Raw genomic sequence first — 16,743 nt, 5'->3', positions numbered from 1 at the left:
GATTATTAAAACCAAAACCCCCTCAAATTTTACACTTTTCTCAATTTAACTCTTTGTAAAAAAAAAAAAAACCACTTTATATTTTTTGATTTAGAAAAGCTAATCTTTTTTAAAGTATTATAATAAATAAAATATTATTTTAATTATCAAAGTTTATTGTTTTTTAAAAAGAGTTAATTGAGAAAAGTATATTTGGTCATAAAAAATCTTGAATATTTGGATTGATTGAGATGACAACAAAAGTAGAAACAAATTGGAACCAACTCTCAATTCAATCTGGAAATGTTACAAAGTCAGTATAAGGAAGTGTAAATTTAAAATTCCTTAAGTGTTGTTTTTTTATTTTGAAAGTAAATAAATTAACTAAATAAAGAAATTAAAATTATAAAAAAAAAAAATTAAAAAAAAAAAAAAAAATTAATTATGAATTTTTTTTTTTAATTTTTTTTTTTTTAATTTCATTATCATTTTTTTTTTAAAATTTTTTTTTTTATTTTCTTTTTATTAACATCACAAATAACAATAAAAAAATTAAAATAAACTCCATTGTTATATAAATAATAAATAAATATTAATATTTATATAATCAATGGAATCCAATAATAATAGCAATAATAACAATAATAACACAAGTAATAATAAATTAAATTTAATTCAACAAAATTCATTAAAGAGGGAATTATCTCCATTTTCGACTCCGTTTGTTCCTAATGCTAGTTTTCTACCTTCACAATCCATAAGTATACAGCAACAGCAACAGCAACAGCAGCCATTGCAACCACAACCATCATTACTAGCGCCAACAAGCGCACCATTTATTCCATCATCATCTCCTTCATTAAATATTAATAACCCATTAATAAATAGTTTAAATAAAGATGGCCCAATTAAAGTAGGAAGAGAGTCTATTGAAACTTTATTAAAAAATAGATTTCATCCAAAGAATAATATTAGAGAAACTGTTCTATCATCACTCCAGAGTATTTTAATCCCCGATATCTCTGACAATATAAATAACACCAAAGAAAATATTGAATATTTTTACAATATGATAATAAATGAAAACAACTATGTATTAAAGCAACTATTACAAAGCGTTTTAAATGATACAAAAAGAAATTTAGTAGTCTATAATTATAATTTAGAACATCATCAGCATCATCATAGCTCACCACCCCCAATCGAATCCAAACAAAATAATAACTCCAAAAGAAGAGATGAAAGAGGCAGAGGCAGAGATAATAAAAGAGGCGGCAAAGATAAACAAAAACAGCAACAGGAACAATCTCAAAGTTTAGAACAAGAAGAGTCAACACTTTACCTACCGTTTTCAAATTTATTAACCTTTATTAAAACAAAAAGTATTGATCCATCACGTCCTTTTTCATTGCCCGATGATGATAGCGATAATTCATATATCAGATTATTGGAGTATAACTTGAAACTTTTAGTAAAAGTCTACTTCAAAAACTATTACCAAGAATCAATTAAAAATCATATATTTGACATTTATCAACAAATAAACAACGCAATAACAGAAAGACAAAATCAATTGCTTGAAACAGAAAATAGTGACAATAGCGAAATTAATAATCTTAATAATATTAATAATAATAATAATAATAATAATAATAATAATAATAATAATAATAATAATATAAATGATCAACAAAAACAATCATCAATATCACAATCAAATATTGATCAAGACCATATTAATTATAAAGTTAAAACTACACATAAACCACAGCCAATCATTTCATTATTAATCCCAATAGTTTTAGTTTCAATTGGGGATATTATTAAATTCCAGTATAATAATAACTGCGATCAAAACAATAGTTTAGCTAAAATGGAAAGAGAGGAAAAGATAATAAATAATATATTATTAAACGAATTTAATAAAACCGATGTATCAATCATAGAGTCAAATTTATATTTATTTGAATGTATATTATCAATTAGTGTCAGTAATGAACCAACAATTAATCCAAACCCAATTCCAGTTCCAAACCCTGCGACTATTAATCAACAACAACCACAGCAATCACCTCAAACAACTGAACAATCTTTTACATCCAATCCAACTTCCCACTTATTAAATGAAAAAGTTGGTTATATATTTAAATTTAATAAAGAATTGTTTAGAAAATTAATTTCTTTAGTATATTCAACTATTGTTCAACATCAAATTACTCTTTCTACAGTGTTCACAACATTGGTATTAAAAGGTTATTTAAATGAAGATCAAATTCAAAAGCTATTAAATGTAACATTATTTAAGTAAGTACTTACTTTTTTTTTTCAATTTTTTATTTTTTTATAAAATTCAACATGTAAATATTAATTTTAATTTTCTTTTATTTTATTTTACAGATTAACAGATCCAAATAAACAGGTTCAATTAAGTTATTTAACATTGTTATCAAAAATGGTATCATATTTTGATTTAAATCATCAAAAAGCATTAAACCACAAAGCAAATGATATATCATTACCATACAAGATATTAATTATGAGGTCTTCAAATCCAACATTTTTTAATGGACAAATATTTAAAAAGATTTTTGACTGGATTTTAAGTATGATTGGTACAAATTCATTCGATGAAGAGTTTCAATTAAAAAAACAACAAAGTTTCAAAGCCCTAACCAAATTTTTAATTGATCAATTCGATAGCTATAATGTAATCTCAATTTTGTTCCAAGAACAAAACAAACTTTTATCTACTCAACAAACAAGTGGCCAATCTGTTACAATCCCACCACCATTAAATTCTAATCCTACTTTATTGGATCAAAGTAAGTTATTACTATAATAAAATAATAGATTATATAATCATATTTATTCACCTTTTTTTATTATCAATAGAAAAATTTGAAACCTTAATTTCCAGATCAGACGAATTAATTTGGTTTTGGGCAGTTTGGGAATGTAGTAAATATTGCATTGCAAATAGATTAAAGTCGCCATATGGTTCAGCTTCTCAAACTTTTGAAGTATTTGAAAAAGCTTTGTTACAACTAAATAGAGATAGAAGCGATTTTAGAAAAATTAAAATACTTTTAAATTTTATGGATTCATTGGAAAAATTAATATTTTCTACAGTAAATGGTTCCGTGTTATTACCAATATCAAATTCAAAAGAGTAAGTCAAGTTTATAAATACCTTTATATAATATAATTGAATATTTTATTAATAATATTATGTTTTTCCCAATACTTTTTTAGTGTTCACTTTTTTAAACATAATGTAAGAGTTTCCGAAGATTGGTTTTCGAGAATTAGAGTTAATTTATTAAAAGCAAGTATTTTATCAAGCTCAACACCAGATATTATAAGACATGCATCGCTAAGAGTCCAAGATATTAAGTTAAACAGATTCGTATTGGATTCCACAAGTGCTCAATTTGAATTAGAATTTTGTATTTTACATTTGGCTAATGCCCTTCAACAACTTAATGAAACTGAATCTTTACAAGGGTTAAATCAATGGTGCGATTTGCATTTTAGTGGCAATACTATTTTAAATGCTGCAGAATCTATAAAGCAACAACAACAAATTGTACCAAAATATCAATTAAAATTACCATGGATGAAAGGTGTTATTTTAAGAACTCAACAAAAGTTCGAGGAATCGATTGTAAGCTTAGCAAATGTTCCACAGCAACTAGATCAGACTTCAATATCTTTCCCATTTGTGTTGGAACAACTTATCAAATCCTATTTAGATATTTCAAACTTCACCGAGGTCGAGCAGTTCCTTCAAAAGTATAGAGATCAGATTCAAGAGCAATCAAACTCTGTTGTTCTCTATAAAGAAACATTCATAAAGACCCTGGGATCATTCTATAGAGGTGATATGGAAGAAACTCATCAATTCATTAAAAGAACTGAAAATCAAAATCATGAACTAAAGAGAGAACAATTAAGTCTAGGTTTACTTGGTAATCAAATAATGACCGATGAATTATTGTTATCAATTATGGTATACCAAAAAGATTTGTTTTTACAGCAACAACCAAATCAACTTCCATCACAAGATAAGCAAGAGCTTCAAAATCACATAAATACAATGTTACAAGCAACCAAAGATAATATTTTGAAGGCATTAAATTATTTAGGTTTGGAGTCAAACGTTCAAACATTCCAATACCTCACCCAGCTCAAAGTTTTGGATGAAATTGAAAATGGTGTTTATAATAGCAAAGTTGTACCGATAAATAATCAAATTGGTTTCTTAGAAAGGTTAAGAAGAATTAGAGGTCACATATCAAATACCAAACAAAGATCAGATATCTTATTTAGTAATATACCGTTAACAGAGAAAATGATCAAACTAACAAGAAAGTTTGAAAACTATAAGTTTTCATCAAAATTATTGGATACTATTTTAGAATCACATTCAACCTATTACTTTTTAGAACGTTCGAAACTAAAGTATCTCTCAGGTAAACAAATTGAATCTACACTCGATTTAATTAAAAATTCTCAAAAAGATATTGAAGGTTTAAATCAAATTATTCAACCATTAGGTACCAATAGTAATAATAATACAGTACAATTATATTATCAAGATTTTATAAATCAAAAATTTAAAGTTTTTAAAGAAGTCATTAAATATCTTTTAAATTCAACACAAGGACAACTAAAAGAATTATTAAGCAATGGTGTTAGTAACGAATTAATTGATCCAGAATATTATTTCAAAAAATTAATTTATATTAAACCTACCAACTCTAAAACATATATCAACTATTCAAACTGGATATTAAACGAAAAAAATAAACCAAAAGAAGAAATAGTTACAAACCAACCAGAAGAAGAAGAAGGTAAAGAAAATAATAATGGTGAACAACAGACTACAAAAGAAATTTTAAAATTAAAACATATCAATTTAGCAGATTTGAAATTATCAGTAGAGTTATTATTTAAATTTTTAAATTACAATATTTTAAATAACCAACAACAAAAGCAACAACAAAAAAGTAATGAATACCAACAAACTCCTGGTAATCTACAAAAGAACTCTGAACAAAATAGTAGCGGTTTAGTAATTAGAGCAACTTTAACAATTTTAAATATCCTGGTTTGTTGTGGCAGTAAACTTGATGAAACCTTTAAGAAATGTTTAAATGAATTATCATCAATTAAACCATTTACAATGATAATACCCCAATTATTTGCAAGATTAAATCACCCAGATTTTATTGTCCAAAAGTATGTTATTGAAATTTTAAATAGAATTGGTCAAGATAATCCAAATAAAATTATTTATCAAACCATAGTAGCATCTTTAAACTTTAATAACTATAAAATTGAATTAAGAGATCAACAATTAAAACAACAATCACAACAAGAAAAACAATTTTCAAATCAACAACAACCACCATCACCACAACAATCATCACCACCACAACAACAATCATCGCTATCAACACAACAACCATCCCCACATGATAACATTGAGCAACAACAACAAAATTTACAATCAATGTTATTAAAACAATTCCCCAACTATTTACAAATCTTAAATATTAAAGATAACTTATTGAAGCACTCTCAATTGCTAATTTTCGAAACAGAAACTTTAATATTCGAGCTAGGTAAAATTACTATCTTATGGGATGATAATTGGCAATACTTTTTAGAGCAAGTTCAAGGTTGGGTATTTAATAATCAAAAACAATGGAATGATGAATACCAACAAATGAAATCATCAACAAAAAATCAATCAAACATGAAACATCAATTGAAAAAGAAAAATATTGAACTATTCCAGCCAATTTACGAACGTTTAAAGAGATTAACATCACAAACAGTTTTATCCGTATGTAATACACCACATGAAAAATGGTTTATCAAATGCTACTTTGAAACTATCAATAAGACCATGAGAGCATTAGAGAAACAAAACAGACCAACTGCTCCTTTCGATGTTTTAAATGGTTTAATTTACAAATTCTCACTTCATAGATTAAATTGCTTAAATCTCTATTCCATCAATCCATCATTAGCATTATTTAGACCAACTATCACTCCAATTCCCGGTTCAAGTAATATTTTCAAGACTCATCATAATCATCACCACAGTATTAATCATCATAACCACAATAACATTATTTTAGGTGGTAGTGGATCTAAAATCAACAATAGCACCTCGTCGACTTCCTCAAACTTTTCAATGGATAACCAAGTCAAAATTCAAATGATTCAGCCAACAATCTATTTATTACCAACCAAAACCAAACCAAAGAAAATATCGATTCTAGGTAGTGATGGTAATCTTTATCATTATTTATTAAAAGGTAGAGAAGATTTACATTTAGATGAAAGAATTATGCAGCTTTTAAATATAGTTGATCAATTGTTAATGAACGATAAGAAACCAACATTAAAACTTTTAAGAACAAGAAACTACTCAGTCATACCATTATCGCAAAGCTCTGGATTAATCCAATGGGTAGAAGGTGCTGTACCATTATTTTCACTTTATAAAAATTGGTATCGTAATGATCAATTGTTTAAACAACAACAGCAACAACCACAACAATCAGGCCAAAATCAACAAGCTCAAACATCTGCATCAACCCAACAACAACGTCAAATCCTTGTTAGACCTGTTGACATATTTTATTCAAAGATTAACCCATTGCTCGAGAATAATAACTTCAACATTTTAAATAGATCCGAATGGCCAAAAGAAATTCTTTTACAAGTTTTTAATGAATTGGTTCAAGAAACTCCAAAATGGATCTTACAACGTGAATTATGGTTCTCTTCTTCATCATCATCTGAATTGTTTTTAAAGACCCAAAGCTATAGTCGTTCTTTAGCATTAATGTCAGTAATTGGATATATCATTGGTTTGGGCGATAGACATTTAGATAATATTTTAATAGACTTAAAAACTGGGGAAATTGTACATATCGATTACAACATTTGCTTTGAAAAAGGTTTAGAACTTAAGATCCCAGAGAAAGTACCATTTAGAATGACTCAAATATTTGAATATGCTTTAGGTTTAACTGGTATTCATGGAACATTCAGAGAAACTTCAATTCAAATTTTAAATTTACTAAGAAAGAATAAAGATATTTTATTAAATCTTTTGGAAACATTCATCTATGATCCATTATTCGATTGGAAACATTCAAATAAAATGAACCATATCAATATATTAAAAGAAAATATGAATCAAACAGCAGGTGATCAAAATATACCAACAACCTCACAATTATTGCAAGAAAATAATTTGAATAATAGTGCAACATCAACACCACAAAAGAAACCTCTAGCCAAAAGTAATAGCGAGTCAACAATTGTAGATAATGATTCAAGCCAAAGCGATATTGATGAAGAAATAGATATCTCAAATAGAGGTGACGATATGGATAACGACAACCAAGATGATAACAAACTAGATGAAGATGACGAAAATGATGAAGATATAATTTTGAAATTGGAAGAATCAAACGGCAAAGATACATTCAAGAGTATTCAAGGTCTTACTGTTGTAAACCAAGTTAGATTAAAATTAGAAGGTACCGAAAAGAAACTATCAGTTCCTGATCAAATCGATTTAATCATCAAAGAAGCAATGAATCCCGAAAATTTATCTCAAAACTATGAAGGTTGGTGCGCATGGTGTTAAAAAAATAATAAAAAAAATTTACTACATAATTAAGTGTAGAAATAGATTTAATAAAACCAAATTGGTTAGTGTTTCTTTATTGTAGTGTTATTTTTTTTTTTTTTTTTTTGTTTAGGTGTTATCCTCCAAATTTATTTTAAAAAGTAACAGCTAAGATTTCAAGGTTTGGATTACAATCACCATTAATAATGAAACCAAATGTGTAGGTTCTATAATTAATAATCAAATAATTAAAGTTAGTAACTAATATAATAAATTATATATGTTATTTTAAAACTTACGAATTTTTGTTGACTGATAATTGATAACCTGGTAAGGTGAGTTCACCATTTGGTAATCTATTTACATTCCAAATTGAGGAAAAGTCTCTCAATGTTAATGAAGCATCAGTACCAATGTAGATTTGGGTGATATCAAAGTCAAGGTTATTTTTAATTGCAACATCATATTGAGTGAATTTTTTATTGTCGACTTCCCATTTGTTCTTTACTTGTGAAAGTAACTCTACATCTTTGCATTGTGGGATTTCAATACAACTACAGAAACCTTTTAAGGTGTGGCAAATTCTTCCTTTTCCGCATGGTTGATTATTACATCCATGATTATTAGCAGAGGCAAAAGCAAAAGCAATTAAAATTAAACATAAGACAGCTAAGAATTTCATTTTTTTTATAAGTATTTAATTATTTATTAAATAATGATTTAATGAATAAATTATTTTTAAAATTTTGTTTTTATAATTTTTTTTTTTTATTAAAAAAAAAAAAAAGTTAAAATATAATTAATAAAATATAAAATGTCAGATTTAATAAACTAAAGATTTAATCAAATTTGTAATTTAATAATAAATTTTTTAATATTGTAATTTATTCTATGAGGAAAAAAAAAATTTAATATGTAAAAAAAAAAAAAAAAAAAAAATTTTATTAATAGATATTATATTTTATTTATAATTTGATGTTTAAAAAAAAAATTGTATAAATGAAAAAAAAAAAAAGAATAAATCAAAAAACACTATAATATTTGATATACCTTTTTGAAAAATTATAATCTAAGATGAGTATTGTGGACAAAATTTTTTAAATCAATCGAATATATAATATGTTATATTTCAAAGAATTTTTTTGATATTTGTAGAGTTAATATAATCAACTACTTTATTAGGTAATAATATTATATTAAAATACTTTATTTGGTATTTTTATAAAATTCTAAATACAAAATATAATTTATTTTTTTTACTACCACCCCAACTTTAAATACCACAAAAAAAATTTATTTTAAATAAAAAAAAAAATGGAAATAGAAATAATTAAAAAAATAGTAATGTTTTTTTTATTATAAATTCAAGCAATCTTTATTTTAGTTTAATAAAATTGAAGTGGTAAATCGTCAACATTTAATGACTTCTTTGCTTTCTTTAATAATTCTAATTTATAAATACATTCGGCACGTTTTGCAATTACCAATTCGTTCTCTCTTAAGAGTTGCTCTACCAAAGAGGTATCATACAAAGAATTTATTAATTCCTTGTGAATAGTATCTTTTGATTTGTCAATTAAGAGTAAAGAAATTGCTTTCATGGTGTTTTGTTGTATATTAAATTGTGCTACATCCTTAAAGTATACAGTTAACAATCTTCTAAGTAAATTAATTTGACGTCTTTCTTCCTCTGTAATATCATTTAATCCATATTGTTCTAAATTTGATGGTTTTTCTGAAATGATATTTATTGATTTTGGTTTATTGTTATAATTAGTTTGTGGTTGCTGTTGGTATGAGTGGGTTTGTTGAGGCTGTGGTTGTGGTTGTGGTTGTGAACTTTGAGAACCAAAAATCCTTGATAAAAATCCACTAGATTCTTGTTGTACCTGTTGCTGTTGTTGATATTTTTGTTGTTGGTATTGTTGTTGCTGTTGTTGTTGTTTAATTTGACTATCAATTGGATAAGATCTATCAATAATATAAGGATCTAAATCATCGAAAAAAGAATTATTATTATTAATATTTATAAAAGCATTATCTTGTGGAATTAATAAAGTTGAAGAATTTGTAAACAAACCATTTAATTGTGAAATGTAATTTGGATGAGTAGTATTAATAAAAGAAGCCTCGGCATCAACCAAATCAGAAATCATTTGATTACATGGTTTTAAAAGTTTTCTAAGAGAATTGTTTGAAACTTCTACAATACGTTCACGTAATACTGGGAATCTTGAAAGCAAAGTTGAATCTACTTGACCCAATATTCTTAACAACTCCTCCAATACTAATTCTGAACATTGAAGCATTGGTTCTTTAACTTTTTCAATTTGTTTCTTTATTAATGAGTCGAATATCTTTTGTGGAATAAACATTGTAGATTTCAAACCAGATGCATTTCTTAAAGCAACTTTTAATTGTTGATCACTTAACCAATCAAATGGTTTTTCTTTTTGGTTTTCGAATGCTTTTGAAAAAATATATCTAATTCTAGCACCACCATTGCTATTTAAAAAAAATATTAATATAAAATTTTATTAAAAATAATAAAATGGTAAAACTTACAAATTTGTTAAAACCAAATCTTCATTTGTACCTTCTAAATCAGATCGATATTGATTTGAGTATTTTGTTAAGATATCTATTAACAATCTTGCTTTTTCACCGGAACGATTTGGTACTGGGTCACCATATTTTTCTAATTCCTCTTCATATTTCTTAATGAGAATTTTAATTTGATTCTTTACAGTTGGGAAAGTATCTCTAATATGTTTTGTTAAAATCTTATTACATTTTTGAGCCAAATACTTTGAACCAGATTGATTAAATACTCTAGAATAAACTGGGTGATTTTGGAACCATTTTACCTCATCTTTTAAACTGTCGCTGATTGGTTTACCATAGTTTATATCTTGTTGTGAACGATTAACTACACCAACAAAACCCATACTTAAAGGAATTTCATTACCTAAAAGAATATCTAAAGCATCGGTACCTTTATCCATTAAATCAAGTTTTGTTAAAACACCAACGGTTCTTTTACCCAATGGATCAACTTGCTGGGCTAATTTTAGGGCATCAGAGGTTACAATATCTTGGTTGGCTGGAGTAATTGCTAAAATGATTGAATTTGGATTATTGATGTATGATAAAATCATGGAACGTACTTTTTCTTCTATATCAATTGGTTGATCATCAACAGCAACTCTGGTTAAACCTGGTAAATCGACCAATGTTAATGGAATAACATTTGGTGAATGAATTTTGAGGATAATTGGCTCTGGTGAAATATCTTTTTTGGCACCTGCAATTCTTTCAGTTTCTTTTTCGATTTCTTCCTTAATTTCAAAATAACTAAATTTTCTATCACCTGTATGACCAAACTCGCCCCACTCTTCGTTTGAATCTTCATTTTGGTATAATTGCAATACCAATGGTCTTCGAGTTACCAAACCTGAACCTCTTGGTAAAAAATCTCTACCTACTAATGACTCTAATACTGATGATTTACCAGATGATTGAGATCCTACAACAATAATTTGAGGTAAAGTAATCTCTGATCCAATTAAAGCTGCATTCTCTTGTAATTTATTAATGATTGGTAATAAACTAAACCCAACTGATTCATAATCGCTTATTTCTTTTAAATTATTTTTTGTTGATGAATAATATCTTTTACTATTATTATTGAAATTTAATTGATTAATATTATTAATGATACTGTTTTTATAAAATTTATTTAAAATATTATTTTCTTTTTGTAGATTTTGTTGTTGTTTCTGTTGTTCTTCTAATAATTCTTTAAATTCATTATTGTTAATATCCAATGTTTTTATAATTGTTGAATAATTTCTTTTTAATTTTAACTGTTTATTTTTTTGTTTTAAGCATCGAGTAATTATTGGATACAAAGAGTTATAGTTATAAACCATAACCTGTGTGGTTTTTGTTGTTAGCATTTTGATACTAAATTTATTAAAAAAAAAAATAAAAAAAATAAAAATATCTTTTTATATTTTTTAATAAAAAAAAAAAAAATTTTATTTTTTTTTAATTTTTTTAATTATTTTTTCAGAAAAATTAAAATAATTTTTAGTTGTCATAAAACATAATAATTATTAAATTTTTTTCATATAATTTCTCATTTTTTGGTTTAAAAAATAATCTAAAATAAAAATAAAGGACTTAATCAATTGTTTTTAGCCGTAATTCAACGAAAGAAATAATTGGAAAAAAAATAAAAATAAAATGATTATTCTTGGGAATTAATTTTTTTTTAATAATTTATTTTTTTCAATGTGAATATTTAAAATTATTAATTTAATTGATTACTCTATTAGGCCAATAATAAACCTTTTGAATCTTTTATAATACTTTTGGGGGGCAATCGTTGAAATTTCTGATTTTGTTCCATATTTAATTGTTTTGTAAAAATGTGCAAATTTTTTTTTAAAATTATATAATACCAAAATATCAATTATACCAATATAGTAGATTATTTCTTTTTCAACAAAGTTATTTTCAATTGATGTTGATATTGATGATGATTGTGAGGAAGATAATTGTAATAATGATGAATTTATTAATATTTTTGATTTTATTTCGCTCAGCTTTATTTGATCAGTGCTACCGCTATTACTACTACCACTTTCAATTATTGGTTCTTCGATACTATTATTATTGCAATAATGTATACCAACTAATAATGAATAATCCATGATATTTAATGATTTTAAAAATTTTGAGTCTTTTTTGATTTGATTTATAAATTGGTTTTTTGTATCTTGATTTTCAATTTTAATTTTTAAATTATCATTTAAAAAATCGATATCTTTATATGTTATATTATCTAAATTATTTGGTTTATTTTTAGTCTCTCTATCTTGATGGGAACCCTTTAAGTCAAAACGTAATGATATTTTCTTGTTTGCTGGAAATAGATTGTCTATAATGATGAATCTAATTTTATTTGAATGATGGACACCTTCTACTCTAAACATACCATAAAAACGAGGTAATAATGTCAATGGATTATCCTCAATATGTTGAATATATTGAGGTAATATCTTTCTTAATAGCTTTGATTCGTCTTTAGAGATAGTTTTTATAATATATTTCATATTATTTGAAAAATAAAAAAATGATCCGCTTTTACCTGGGGATGATAGTTCCCGTAGTGGATTCTCTTGTGAGCAAAATGAACTTTTAAACTCTTCAATACTAATATTAAATAGTTTTCTTAGATATTTGAATGCATTAGGTTGGTAGATTTTGAATTTGAACGACAATTGATCCTTGAAATTGTCATCTACTGGATGTTTAAAGAACTGTGCTTTACCTGTTGAGTAAAACATTTTAATTTCGTTTGGATTGGTTGGTTTGGTGGAATTGTTTGAGTCACCATCTATCGTTATAGAATTTCTTAATCCGTGTTGAATATCAAATATTAAATTCCAACTAGGATGATTTCTATCAACATTTTCTCCAATAACTTGTAATAATTCGATGTCTTTATTCATTTTTTTTTAAAAAAAAATAAAAAAATAAAAAAAAAAAAAAAATTTTAAATAGTTTATAAAAAAATCAAAAATTTAAAAAATAAAAATTATTTACACACCAGGTAATTAGTTTATTTTTAGAATTAATCAACCTGGTTTTAAATATTTATTAAAATATTTAGTTTTGTAATATTTAATTTTTTATTTTAAAATAGAAAAAAGAAAAAATTTAGAATTTTATTTAACGTCTATTCTTGTTTGATTCTAAAAAATCGGGAAGCTATAACCAATAAGCTGAAGGCATTTGAAAATCTTTTTTTGGTGTAAATTGGATTTTTTTTAAAAAAAAAAAAAAAAGTAAAGATTTAAATGTTTTTCAATTTACTGATTATATTTTTTTTTTTTTTTTTTTTTTATTAAGCTTAATATGATAAATATTATTAGTGTAAGTGATAGTATTTTATTTATAAAACTATAAGTAGTAAGGATTGGGGTAAGGTTGAAACAAATCTTTTTAAGAAGTTTCTTTTCTTTATTTTTGTTCAATAGAAGGTGATTTGGGACTACCTGATTCGTACGGAGTGGTTTTGATTGGTGTGGAAATATTTAGCTCACATTTCGAGTACTGTTGCTTTTTGTGGTAGTATTCGTATTTGTTATGGCGGTTTTATTTATGGAAGTTGGTGAAGCTAATATTGTGAAGATTTTGTTAATTGCACCGACCCTGGATGTTCTAGAGGGTCCTGGTTGATTATTTTTATTTTATTTTTTTTTTATTTAAAATTTTTCTATCTCTAGGAAGATAAAAGTATCCAAAAAGGCCCCAGCGGGGATCGAACCCACGACCTCTTCCTTACTAGGGAAGCGCAATACCACTATGCTATGCGGCCATTTTATGATTTGAGATAAAAAATCTAATTTTTCGATTTTAAAATATATAATCACTTGTTTTTTGATTAAAAAAAACATTTTGATAAAATTAGACAAAACAACCATATAATAAAAATAAACAATCATTAAAATTTCATAATGATAATTACCCTAAAAAAAATTTTACAAACCAACTTTTGCTCCCTTCAAATTAAAAAAATCAGATGATAACAATAAATAAAAAATAATTAACATTAAGAATTTATTTATATCCATTCAACTCGTAGTTCATTGTACCAGGAGCATCTAAATGTATGGGCTTCATTTTGCTGAATTTTTTATATGACAATATCTTGAATATTCTGTTTTCAAAACAAAAAAAATTTCATATCTTATTCTTTTGCCCAAATGAGAAAAAGCTACAACAGAAGCAGCTTCAATAGGGTGAGGTAGCTAACCCCAGCAAATCCAATGGGTACTTTACAAAATTCCTGTTGCTGATCACACCTCTTAAATGTGAAAAGAACTTTTATTATAAATTTTAGACTTGTTTTTTTATAAATACAATTTTTTTTTTTTTTTTTTTTTTTTCAAAAAATTAAAAAACACAAAATAAAAAAAAAAAATTTTTATATATAAAAGTATAAATATTTTTTTATGTTTGTTTTACAGATTTTTAAAAACCATAGCTTTTAATGAAAATATTTATTTTATTTACATAAATTATAATATTACTATTATTTGATTTTTTTTTTTTTTTTTTTTTTTTTTTTTGGAGGTGTTATTTATAAATTTAATTTTGTTTTTCACCTGGTTTTTTGACAGCTTGAATTGGTTTCCAAATTAGTTCAGCACCAAATTTTTGACTTTCTTTTCTTCTAATAACCATGTATTTTTTAATTTGGTCATTCCAATGTGGTAATGGTTCAGATTGGTTACCATCGACAATCCATGGATGTTCGAGAGCTTGAGCTGCACTATATCTCTTTGATGGTTCAACAGTTAAAAGACAGTTAATAAAATGTTTTGCTTCTTTACTAATACTTCCCCAATATTCTGCTGGGAAATCATAATTTGCTGATAAAATTGATTCAAAAAGTTTTCTAATATCTTCACTATAAAATGGTGGGAAACCACATAATCTATAAAATACAAAAATTATAAATTAGCAACTATTTATTTATCTATATCTATCTATCTATTAACTAAATACTTACAAAATATAAGTTATAACACCAACACCCCACATATCGACTGCTTCACTATATGCAGAAGGAGTATTTGTGATATTATTTAAAACTTCGGGTGCAACATAACTTGGTGTGCCACAAGTAGTTTTCATAAAAACTTCGTCTGATAAAATTTTAGAAAGACCAAAATCTGAAAGAGCAATATTTAAATCTGTTGGTGTTTTTAATAAAAGGTTCTCTGGTTTTAAATCTCTGTGAACAATACCAATTGAGTGTAAATATTTTAATGATTCTAATAATTGTTTGGTAACTAACTTTGCTTCTTTTTCGCTAAATGATTTTTTATCGACAATTCTATCAAACAATGGTCCACCTGTAACTAATTCGACAACTAAATATATTTTATCTGTTGATTCGAAATATTCATGCATTTTAACAATATCTAATTATTTAAAATATAAAATATATTAATAACTTTATTGATATTTTTTTCATTATTATGTTGTAGTATTCTTTTTGATTGTTATAATTTTAATACTTACTTGGATGTTCAACTTTTTTCATAATTTCGATTTCGGTTTCTAATGCTCCTTTTGAAGAGGACTTTTTATCTATTATTTTCATTGCCCATTGTTTTTTAGTTTTTTTTTCTGTAACTAAGAAAACTACTGAAAATGCACCCCTATAAAAAAATTAAAATGAATTAGTTACAAATTTTATTGATTAATAATTAGTTTTATTGATGATATTATTAACAAATAACTAATAATAATTTTTATTGACAATTTATTGGTAATGAATTTAATAAAGTGTAAAAATGGTAATACAAATACATATTACCATTTTTAAAAAAACTCTATCTCTTGTTGATTGTAATTATAGTGATGATTATATAATGTTATTCTATTGTAATTATTATCCCCCTACTATCTTTTATTAATTATTTTATTTATTATAATTATTATTTTGTCATTTTATTATTATTATTATCATCATCACTATTATTACTATTACTTTATTGTATATTTATGCAATATATTGAAAAAAAAAAAAGATTTAATAGATAAAGTTGATTTATATGTATATGGTTAATGTGAATAAATTCCTATATGCAGGTTGTATATATTTATCTATCCATACTTTCCAATTTCTTTATGTAATTCGTAATCACCAATTGGCATTTTTACAAAAGATTTTAATTTTAAATATATATAAATTTGGTATGTATTTTAAAAAATATAATGGTATGATGTGAAAAATTATTTTGAAAAATTTTGAAAAAAATTAAAAAATAAAACACAACTAAAAATAAAAATAAAAATAAAAAATAAAAATAAAAAAAAATAATAAAAAAAAAAAAACCAATTATTTAATGTTAGTATAACACCAAAATATAAAAAAAATCACTATAATATACACAACACAACACAATTAGATTAAACTTTAAAAAAAATTTAAAAAAAATTAAAAAAAAATTTAAAAAAATTAAAAAAAAGATTTTAATTTTTTTTTTTTTTTCAATTTTTTATTTAATCTTGGTTTATGAGGG

General features: G+C 24.8%; 5 protein-coding genes across 5 annotated transcripts; 1 reads left to right on the top strand and 4 right to left on the bottom strand.

The window, feature by feature from the left end:
- Positions 1-589: 589 nt before the first annotated feature.
- DICPUDRAFT_157099 (uncharacterized protein) lies at positions 590-7,654 on the top strand (the record flags this gene model as incomplete). The annotated part of the gene is made up of 4 exons (XM_003292341.1): positions 590-2,283; positions 2,377-2,801; positions 2,872-3,148; positions 3,232-7,654. 4 exons carry the CDS (start codon positions 590-592, stop codon positions 7,652-7,654), a joined length of 6,819 nt encoding a protein of 2,272 aa, XP_003292389.1.
- Positions 7,655-7,790: 136 nt separating this feature from the next.
- DICPUDRAFT_40477 (uncharacterized protein) lies at positions 7,791-8,318 on the bottom strand (the record flags this gene model as incomplete). The annotated part of the gene is made up of 2 exons (XM_003292338.1): positions 7,791-7,863; positions 7,936-8,318. The coding sequence occupies 2 exons, from the start codon at positions 8,316-8,318 to the stop codon at positions 7,791-7,793; spliced, it is 456 nt and encodes a 151-aa protein (XP_003292386.1).
- A 673-nt stretch (positions 8,319-8,991) lies between these two features.
- Positions 8,992-11,568, bottom strand: DICPUDRAFT_57918 (uncharacterized protein; the record flags this gene model as incomplete). The annotated part of the gene is made up of 3 exons (XM_003292337.1): positions 8,992-9,626; positions 9,717-10,141; positions 10,202-11,568. 3 exons carry the CDS (start codon positions 11,566-11,568, stop codon positions 9,022-9,024), a joined length of 2,397 nt encoding a protein of 798 aa, XP_003292385.1. The 3' UTR covers positions 8,992-9,021.
- A 396-nt stretch (positions 11,569-11,964) lies between these two features.
- On the bottom strand, positions 11,965-13,155 carry DICPUDRAFT_82999 (uncharacterized protein; the record flags this gene model as incomplete). Its single annotated transcript, XM_003292336.1, has 1 exon — positions 11,965-13,155. One exon carries the CDS (start codon positions 13,153-13,155, stop codon positions 11,965-11,967), a length of 1,191 nt encoding a protein of 396 aa, XP_003292384.1.
- A 1,517-nt stretch (positions 13,156-14,672) lies between these two features.
- Positions 14,673-16,375, bottom strand: DICPUDRAFT_95599 (uncharacterized protein; the record flags this gene model as incomplete). The annotated part of the gene is made up of 4 exons (XM_003292335.1): positions 14,673-15,146; positions 15,222-15,636; positions 15,737-15,876; positions 16,335-16,375. The coding sequence occupies 4 exons, from the start codon at positions 16,373-16,375 to the stop codon at positions 14,798-14,800; spliced, it is 945 nt and encodes a 314-aa protein (XP_003292383.1). The 3' UTR covers positions 14,673-14,797.
- Positions 16,376-16,743: the final 368 nt, after the last annotated feature.

Source organism: Dictyostelium purpureum (genome assembly GCF_000190715.1).
Source record: "Dictyostelium purpureum unplaced genomic scaffold DICPUscaffold_339, whole genome shotgun sequence".
Taxonomy (NCBI): domain Eukaryota; phylum Evosea; class Eumycetozoa; order Dictyosteliales; family Dictyosteliaceae; genus Dictyostelium; species Dictyostelium purpureum.
Note: the sequence above shows the minus strand (reverse complement) of the source record. Positions and strands in the feature narration are given on the sequence as shown.